Below are 9,908 nucleotides of genomic sequence, written 5' to 3'. Positions count from 1 at the left end.
AAATTAATAAATAATATCACCGTCTAAAGTCAGTTGCAATTAAAGCTAATTCAAAAGTAAATTGTGCTAAAGTTAAAAAATTATACTAAATTAGAAGGAGTAATATCACAGTTCATTAAAATACTTCTTAAGTCAAATTAAAACCAAAAGTCACTAAAAACTACCACAGTGCAAATACAAAGTGAATAAATGTAGAGTCAGAAACAAAATACAAAACAACGCGTAAATAATGAATTAACTGGCAAATAATATCACAAACAAGAACCATAAACTTTTAACTCCTTTAGCAACCTGCATCGCTACCCTGGAAGGCCTTCTGCAGTTCGATGTCAAGTTGGTAAGTTTGATCTTATGTATCTCAAACCTAATCATACGTTTATAGTTCTTGTTCATTGACCTTCAAGACTAATATTCTAATCAAACATAATATAACAACAACAACCAATGGAAACATATTGTTTAAGAGAGTAATGTTGGAACAAAACTGATATTATTTTAAAGTTTTTTTTTTCGTAAACATGTTGCTTTCAATTGAAATCAAGTTCTCTCACTGCCAAGTTCTATGCTTAGTAATTGATACATATGTATACATGTTGATATTTTGTTAAATGTTGACATAAAGGCTTAGCAACATTTACATTTAATTACAAGTGGTTTTTGTTGTTATCTTATGAGATTTTGTTTTGTTTGTTTCTCGATCAAGAAATACAAAAAAGATAAACGCAAATATGTTTTTACATTACTTTGAAAAGCACAGTGGTTTAGCTTCGATAGAAATTTGAGCAAAATGTTTCGTAAATATTAATTATAGTAAGAGCAAAAGTATTTTACTACTAATGGTAAACCGTATTTAGAATTTCATCAGAAGTATGTTCCTATTATTTAAGTTTATTTAAACATTTTTTTTTTTTTTTGCTTGAATATTATTTTATTTTTTCGATTAAATATTATTTCGACCAATTGAACGTAAGAATTTCATACAGAGCATGTTCAGAATTCGGTCGTAAATATTATTTAGTTTAAATTATAATTTTTGTTTTAAATATTTTTTTTCCCTTTCTCAAAATTGTAAACAATAATGTTTCATAATTTAAGTTTAAGTTTTTTTTTTTTCAATAAATTGTTCATTTGTCAACATGAATTTCTAAACTAATCTCCAAGGTGTTTATTATTAAAAAGATGAATATATAAGTTAGGGTATATCTACGGTAGGGATTTCAAGAAAGAATTTATGTCGTCATTGAAATGATTGGTTGGTGAGGGTTATGAGACGAGAATCTCCTCAAGATCTAGGAGATAGTTAGTCCGATTGACTTATACCTAATAACGTAGTATATATTTACATATCTTTCATTTTGACTAGAGCGGGGCATGTTTTTTTCATCTTCTAGTCATCCTGGACCATATTAGTTTAGTTTAAATTTCTTTCTTTTCAAATCTTTAAATAAAAAGGGAGTCTAAAATAATGATTGTAAGAGACTTGGCTATACTAGGAAAGGACACGAACCCCCCTCCCGGCTGCTGTGCTAGCAAATCAAAGGCTCCCGCAGTCCTTATCCTAATATAACTTTCAGCAGCTACTTGCCTTGTTTTTTGAATAACCCAAAGAACTTGGATTGATGGCAAAACAACAGGAGAGTTTATTCTCGCTAAGATTATAAAATCTTAGAGTCCTAAAAATGAATTTATTACAAGAAATGGCGCCCAACGTGGGGCCGAAAGAACTTCTGTGTTCTTTTAGGCTCTAAACTCTGTTATTTTGGTTTTTCTTTTTAGATTTCATTTCGAAAAGTTCAGTTTTAAATCGATTTGAAGATATGAGTCGTAGTTAAAAATAATTTATAGATCTTTCCTGGATTTTTCAGTTATCTGAGGTTTTAAAATTCGGATAAGCTGACCGGCAAGAAATCGTAGATACTTTTTTAAACTTCGATAATTATTTTCAAATAAATTTAATTACTTGAATGTTAGTTAGAGTAAGATTAGAAATTAATATTTTTTGTTGTTGACTTAGATATCGAAAGACTATATTCATAGTGGATTTCACTGATACGTTTGTAACAATTCATTGACCTTTTGTTTTATAGGATATACCAGTAAAGGTAAAGACAAAGTTAATGGTATATTTTCGGTTTGTCAAAACATAAAATTTTACTTTTGGTTTTATGATTAACTCCATAGCCTATTTTTGTTTTCCTGTATAAGTCAAATTTGGAAATCGTTAATTACCCTACTTATTAATTCATCTTTTGAGAATAAAAACACCAAAATTTTGTATATATTTTTTTTTATCAATTACATAATACAATTACAAATTGAAAATTAGTTTTTCTGTTCTATTTTGCAATAAAAGGAAATTAAAATTTTTAATTTTTTTTTTTTTGTCAAAATTTTACTTTTAAACTTTTTTAATTTCTTTTGATTAATTATTTAAAATTATTGTCGTTGAATTAATCAACACATAATTAAATAACGTTTAAAATTTTCCTACAGAGATATTTTCAAGTGAAATTTATTTATTTTTTTTTTTCTTCAAACCATTATTTTCTTTTGTTTCTATTTTTGATTATAACCGGGAATTTCGAGTACGAAATTTTCACCAAAATCTACTAGATTTTCTTTTAATTTCGTTCAAAATGTCGCTTGATCGTACTCCACCACCATCCAATATTCCACCTCCATTACCTTTAGCACCATTAACAATAGAACCTTCAGTTTGCCATGTGTGCAACGAAACTATGGCGGAAGGCCAAGATTGTCTGATAATTAACCAATGTTCTCACACGTATCATAGACAGTGTATTGAATCGCATTTGGCAAATTCCTCAGAATGTCCAGTATGTAAGAGATCCTTTCAACTCTGTGAGTTACGTAAACTCAACATTGTGAATAAACTTCTACCTTTAGCCAAAGGCAATACAAAAGGCAAAGGTAGAGGAGCAGTTTCAAAGCCTTATAACCTTCGTAGTGCATCTTGCAATCTCTTTGCAGAGTCAGATAATCATAATTTAGAAACTTTAGTTACTCCTGATCGTCATGTTTCGAACATTCCTGATACAAATTTAATGAATACCCCAACACGTCAACAATCTCATCACTCTCCTCAACGGAATACTAATGATACTAACGTTGATTATAACAAAATTAACCAGATGATCGAAAACAATATTACTCGGCTTTTGACAAATTTAAATATTATACCATCTGCTAATACAGCCAATAATAATGGTTGTAATCCTAATCGTTCTGTTAGACCTAATAATAACAATTATACGGAAAATGTCAATAATACTCAATTCTTAAATTCGCCCAATATATTTTCAAATTCAAACTCTTATAACACCTCAATGCACCCTGACAAAATTACATCGGTAATACAGAACTGGAACTTAAAGTTTGATGGCTCTGCTACTGGGTTAAATGTGGATGAGTTTTTATATCGTATTCGATCGCTAACTAGGGACAATTTCAATGGCGATTTTTCAGTCGTTTGCAAAAATTTACACGTTTTATTAACGGGAAAGGCAAGGGATTGGTATTGGCGATACCATAAACAAGTACCAGCCATAGATTGGTCAGATTTTTGTGATGCCATAAAGTGTCAATATAAGGAATTTAAATCCTCATTTGACATACGAGAAGAGATTAGAAATAGAAAACAGAAACCAGCTGAAAACTTTGATACATTTTATGAAGCAGTATCTTCGATTATGGATCGCCTACCCAGTCCCATGTCTGAACCGGAACTAATAGAAATTCTAGCAAGAAATCTTCGTCCTGATATTCGCCAGGACTTGCTTTATGTTCCTATTCACTCCATTTCACATTTGCGAAAGCTTGTGCAAATGAGAGAACACTTCCTTAGTGATGAATACGTGAGAAAAAGTTTTGTTGGTAGAAATCCAAATGCAATGTTACCTCGGCGGTATATTAATGAAATTGACACTAACGACAATGAGATTTTACGTGATGTTCCGGAAAATAACATATCTGTGGATGCAATGCAACATCCAGAGGACATAAAATGTTGGAATTGTGATGAGGTAGGACACCATTGGGAGGACTGTCTAAGGGACAGGAATATATTTTGCTATGGATGTGGTGCGAAAAAGGTGTACAAGCCTAATTGTATAACTTGTGCAAATCGTCGACAGAATCAAGCAAAAAACTTCAAAACTTTTCCTCGAATGAACGAGAATATATAAAGTTTAATCAATATTCTAAAACAAATTCAGAAAATAACAACTCTAACAATAATTCCAATAGTATTGAAAACCGGTCAAGTCTTACTCAATTTGATATTTCTGAAAATTTAAATATCAAAAAGCCCATAACAATTTTACAACGTCAAACTTCCTCATATCCTATCCATGAAAGTTCTGAAGAAAATGTGAATCACATTATCTTCCCTAAACTTCCGTATCATAAACGATTGGAGATTTATCTTCAAAAACGTAATGAAATATTCAATGTTTCAAGCATATGTGTAAATCCCAAAGTTAAAACTAAACGTTCTACAGCTAGATTAAGAAAATTTTATAAAATTCGCAAAATTTGTCGCAAATTTCTCGTGTCTACCATTGTTTCGAATCCTAAAGATAAGCGCTATTATGCGAAAGTGAATTTTTTGAACTTTAATGAATTTGGTTTGTTAGACACTGGGGCCAACATTAGTTGTGTTGGATCCGATTTAGCCTTAACTGATTTTTCAAAATTTCCTAATTTTGTAAAATGTAAGAGCTTTGTCAAGACGGCCGATGGAAATTCACAACCTGTCCTCGGTTGGTTGGATGTTAACATCACTTTTCAAAATAAATCGAAACCTATTAAATTGTTTATAATACCATCAATTGCGCAACGTTTGATACTGGGAATCGACTTTTGGAACACCTTCGCATTGCTTCCAGACCTAGTTGGAGCTGTAAGTATAGTTTTTGTTAATGATAAGTCCAACTGTCCGTCTGATTTGTCCGTTATTGATGCAAAGTCCGATGTTTTGTCCGATTCTAAAGAAAAGTCTGATGATAATTCCGATGAAAATTCCTACCCACTCACATTAAGCCAACGCCAACAGCTTAGCGCTGTTATAGAACTATTCCCTAATTTTGAAAAGCAAGGGTTGGGAAGAACTAGCTTAATTAAGCACTCGATTGAGGTAGCTGTAGCTACACCAATCAAGCAACGGTTCTATCCGGTTTCTCCTGCTGTCGAGAAACTGATGTTTGGTGAGATTGACAGAATGTTGGCGCTTGGGGTCATTGAGCCATCTACGTCCCCATGGAGCTCACCAATGCGTTTGGTTGTCAAACCAAATAAAGTAAGATTATGTTTAGATGCAAGAAAGGTGAATTTAGTCACCAAAAAGGATGCTTATCCATTGCCAAACATAGAGGGAATTTTTGCAAGGCTTCCAAAAGCGAATCTCATATCCAAGTTAGATCTGAAGGATGCCTATTGGCAAATTGCCCTTGATGATAAGTCCAAACCATTGACGGCATTCACAGTCCCAGGCAGACCACTATATCAGTTTGTAGTGATGCCTTTCGGACTGTGTAATGCCCCTCAAACAATGTGTAGATTAATGGACGAAATTATACCTCCCGATCTACGGCAATGCGTCTTTGGGTATCTGGACGATCTAGTAATTGTATCTGAAGATTTTGAGACTCATTTAGAAGTTTTAGTGCGAATCGCGTCTCAGTTCCGAAAAGCCAACTTAACACTGAACATATCAAAGTCTAAATTTTGCGTTGTTAAGGTGAACTATCTGGGATATGTCATAGGAAACGGAGGGATAACAACTGATCCTGAGAAGATTTCAGCTATCATTAATTGGCCTACACCTAAAAATTTAAAGCAGGTTCGTGGTTTTCTTGGATTGGCGGGGTGGTATCGTCGCTTTATCGTAAACTTTTCCAGCGAAGTATTCCCCATAACTGAAGTGCTATCTACAAAGAAAAAATTCGTATGGACAGAAGCAGCTCATCAAGCCTTTCACAGAATAAAAATGCTTCTAACCACTGCTCCGGTCTTGTCAAATCCAAATTTTGCAAAGAAGTTCTTCCTGCACTGTGATGCTAGTGATTACGGCATTGGCGCAGTTCTGGTGCAATTGGATGAAGAAGGAAACGAAAAACCAATTGCATACATGAGTAAAAAGTTAAATTCAGCGCAGCGTAATTACAGTGTCACAGAGCGGGAATGCTTAGCAGCTATAGAGGCAATAAAACGATTTAGATGCTATTTGGAATTGCAAGAGTTTGAAGTGGTTACGGACCATTCTAGTCTATTATGGCTAATGAGACAGCCTGATCTAAGCGGTAGATTGGCCAGATGGGTATTCAAGTTGCAGGCTTATAAATTTACAATCTCACATAGGAAAGGAAAAGATAACATCGTGCCGGACGCGCTGTCAAGAATTCCTGATGAAGAAGTATCTGCCTTAGAAATTAGTGAACCGGAAATTGATTTAAATTCTCCGCATTTCGATGATAAAGATTACCTAGATTTAAAAGATAAAATAAACAATAACCAGGCAAAATATCCTGATGTAAAAATTGTGGATAAATATGTTTATTATCGCACGCAACACTATTCTGGAGAAGAAGCTCAGGAACAAGAATGCTGGAAACTCTGGATTCCTTATGGTCTTCGAAGAACCGCTATTGCAAGAGCACACGATGCCCCTGTGTCAGCTCACGGAGGAATGAGTAAAACCATTGAGCTTCTCAGAAGAAACTTTTTCTGGCCTGGAATGGTGCGAGATGTGAAAAACTACGTTCGTGACTGTGAAACGTGTAAAGTGACAAAATCTCCAAATTTTGTAATGAAACCGCCAATGGGAAATCAAGTCACTTCCGTTCGCCCATTCCAGCGCCTTTACATAGACCTTCTGGGACCGTATCCGCGAAGTAAAACTGGTTTTATTGGCTTACTTATAGTTTTAGATCACTTCAGCAAATTCCACTGGTTGTGTCCATTAAGGAAATTTACTTCTATTGCCATTCAAGAGTTTTTGCAAAAATCTATTTTTCACACATATGGCGTACCGGAAACAATAGTAAGTGATAACGGTAGTCAATTCCGTGCAAACGATATTAATGCTTTTCTAACTTCCTATGGAATTCAACACACGTATACAGCACTTTACTCCCCCCAATCCAACGCCTCTGAACGAGTGAATCGTTCACTGATTGCTGGTATAAGAGCGTATCTTAAGAAAGATCAACGTGTATGGGACGAAAATCTTACGGCTATTAGTTGTGCTCTCCGTAACTCATATCATCAATCCATCGGATGCTCACCTTATCACGCTTTATTTGGCTTTGACATGGTCACTCATGCATCCTCTTATTCATTGTTAAGGAACCTTCAGTTACTTAATGAGCCTTCTGCGAATTTGACACGAGATGATCAACTACAGTTAATTCGTCAAGATATACGCAAACATATAAATGAAGCTTATAATAGAAACCAACACCAATATAATCTTCGAGCTAAGACTCAACATTTTACAGTTGGCCAGGAAATATATAGGAGAAATTTCGCACAAAGCAATTTTGAGAAACGATTTAATGCCAAACTATCACCAGTATTTATAAAGGCTAGGATTCGAGAAAAACTTGGGAATAACTATTACATTCTTGAAGATTTACAAGGAAAACTTGTAGGAACATTTCATGGGAAAGATATTAGAGCTTAAAATTTCAGAATTTAAAAAAAAAAAAATTTTAAATTATGTATGTATATTCACTTGATTTTTCTTTTTATTTGATACGTACTCTATCTTTTGTATACTTAAAAATATTTTAGTTTTTATTAAAACCAATATAAAACAGAAATCTCTAAACGTAAAATATTATTTGTTTTACTAGATTTTTTACTATTAATTTCATATATTACGATTATATAGAATAGAATATAGAATAACTATTTCAAAAATATTCCTATTTTGCAAACTAGAGAATAAATTGCTGATAACATTGGATATAAACAAACATTATCATCTTAAAAAGTTATACTTTTATTTACATACAAATTTGTTTGCATTTTTTAATCAGAAATTAAGGAGCAAATCAAAATAACTAAATGAATGCTTGAATAAGACAGTTTTTTTTAGATGTTTATTTGAAAAATCTTCTTTAATATAAGCAAAATAAAAGGTTTTGGTGAAATTTTTTGTTTACAAATCTTACAAAATCATTATAAGCGAATACAATTCAAACATTATAAAAACACATACTAAGTAGTTTTGATTGCAAGAATTACAATTCAATACAATATGCAATACAAATACCGCCTTTTTTTCCATCTAATTCTGCTTCGAATATCGACCGAATTATCCGGTTTGTAATGGGCGTTTTTGCAAAATATTGAAAATTTGAATTATAAAAGAAATTTACTGAAAATCTACAATTTATTGAATGACAATTTTTAAAAAATAAATTTCTGTTTTCAAAACACTGTATAACTAGCACCAACCACAATGGTAAAATTTACAACTTTTGATATCATATACTTATATATATAATTGAATCAGCTAAATAGAAAGTGGCTTTCATTACCACTCCATAAGGTTTTAAGTATAACATTGAGTGAATTAATTGATAGTCAGGATAGCCAAGGAATTATTTTCCATCCATATTTCGCCACCTCATTCTGTTCATTAATATTCTGGGGAGAAATATACACCGAATATAATTATTATGAATACAAATTTTGGTTTTTTTCTACTTACCCTAGAAAACAGAAACACACAAGCGTTTTGCTTTTGCTTTGATTTTGGTTTTGTTTTTATTTATTTTGGTTTTATAATTGATTTTACTTTTTGTTAATTATATTTGCTTTAATTTATTTATTTTGTTCTTCTTTAAAAAAGTTTACCATTATAATTAAAAATATCTAAGTTGGACTTTGGTCTTCTTCTTGTTTTCTTTTCTTGATTTTGCTTTTTTTTTTACTTTTGTTTTTTCATTTCTTTTATGGCACAAATTGCAATTGCACAGTTGTAATTTGCTTGATGTAAAATATCGAGGTTTGTGTCTCGACTAATTTTTACATACATGAACGTATGTAAAGTATAATTTACTAAAGTAAATAAATATAAATAATGACTTTTACTATTTAATTAATAAAATATGGTATTTCAGAGAAAAATATAGAATATATTTGAATATTTTATGTTTTTTCTCTCGATTCTGGCTGCAAATCCGAAAATAAAGTGATTATGAAATGCTGTAAAAATGTTGATAAAATATCTGACATTGGGGCGGTAATATCAAGACATGTAGATACTTTTTATTACAACATTGTAAATTGTAAAAGATTTTATTCATCTTCTTGACATTTACTACCAAAAATTTCCATCAGGTTTTCTTTTCTACGGCTTATATTAAGCACATTTTAACTTTTACTTCCTTTTTGATTCAACCTCCATCCGAAGAACATCAATTGATAAATTTTCCAAAGTTAAATTGTACCAAAATTAAATCTTTAAAAATTCAAATAATCTTAAAAGTTTAAATAAAAGAAATTTCTTACCCATGTGACCTGATTATGGATGCTCAAAGATCAATCTGGGGAGAAAATGGCACTGGTCCAAAATTCTTAACATTCCTATCAGATCCAGAAAATCTGGATTTCGAGAACCTGAACCTGTAATTTATAACCAATAAAATATACACCTCTACACATTCTACGACATCATCATTCAACACATTTTCGCAGCATCTTCATTCTACATATTTGCCAGCATCACGTGAAAAGTGAAAACAAGAAAATTGTGAAAGCATAAAATCTACAAAAAGTTTTTAATCTAAAATGAAAAGCAAAAATTTTAAATCAATTGTGTTAAAATTAAAGTAACAATTTTCAAAATTAATGAATATGCAAGAGTAAAATAAGAAAAA

The 9,908-nt window shown here is 31.8% G+C and overlaps 1 protein-coding gene across 1 annotated transcript; it reads left to right on the top strand.

The window, feature by feature from the left end:
* Positions 1 to 2,636: 2,636 nt before the first annotated feature.
* Positions 2,637 to 7,591, top strand: LOC119615120 (the record flags this gene model as incomplete). The annotated part of the gene is made up of 2 exons (XM_037971198.1): positions 2,637 to 4,043; positions 4,328 to 7,591. Coding segments are annotated over exons 1-2 (4,671 nt in total), but the record flags the coding sequence as incomplete, so codon positions are not given.
* Between the last annotated feature and the right edge of the window lie 2,317 nt (positions 7,592 to 9,908).

The sequence above is a fragment of the Lucilia sericata genome, unplaced genomic scaffold, assembly GCF_015586225.1.
Source record: "Lucilia sericata isolate MDLA Ls3-8-SP2 unplaced genomic scaffold, ASM1558622v1 Contig004142F_arrow, whole genome shotgun sequence".
Classification (NCBI taxonomy): Eukaryota; Metazoa; Arthropoda; class Insecta; order Diptera; family Calliphoridae; genus Lucilia; species Lucilia sericata.
This window is presented reverse-complemented; position numbering and strand designations above follow the sequence as displayed.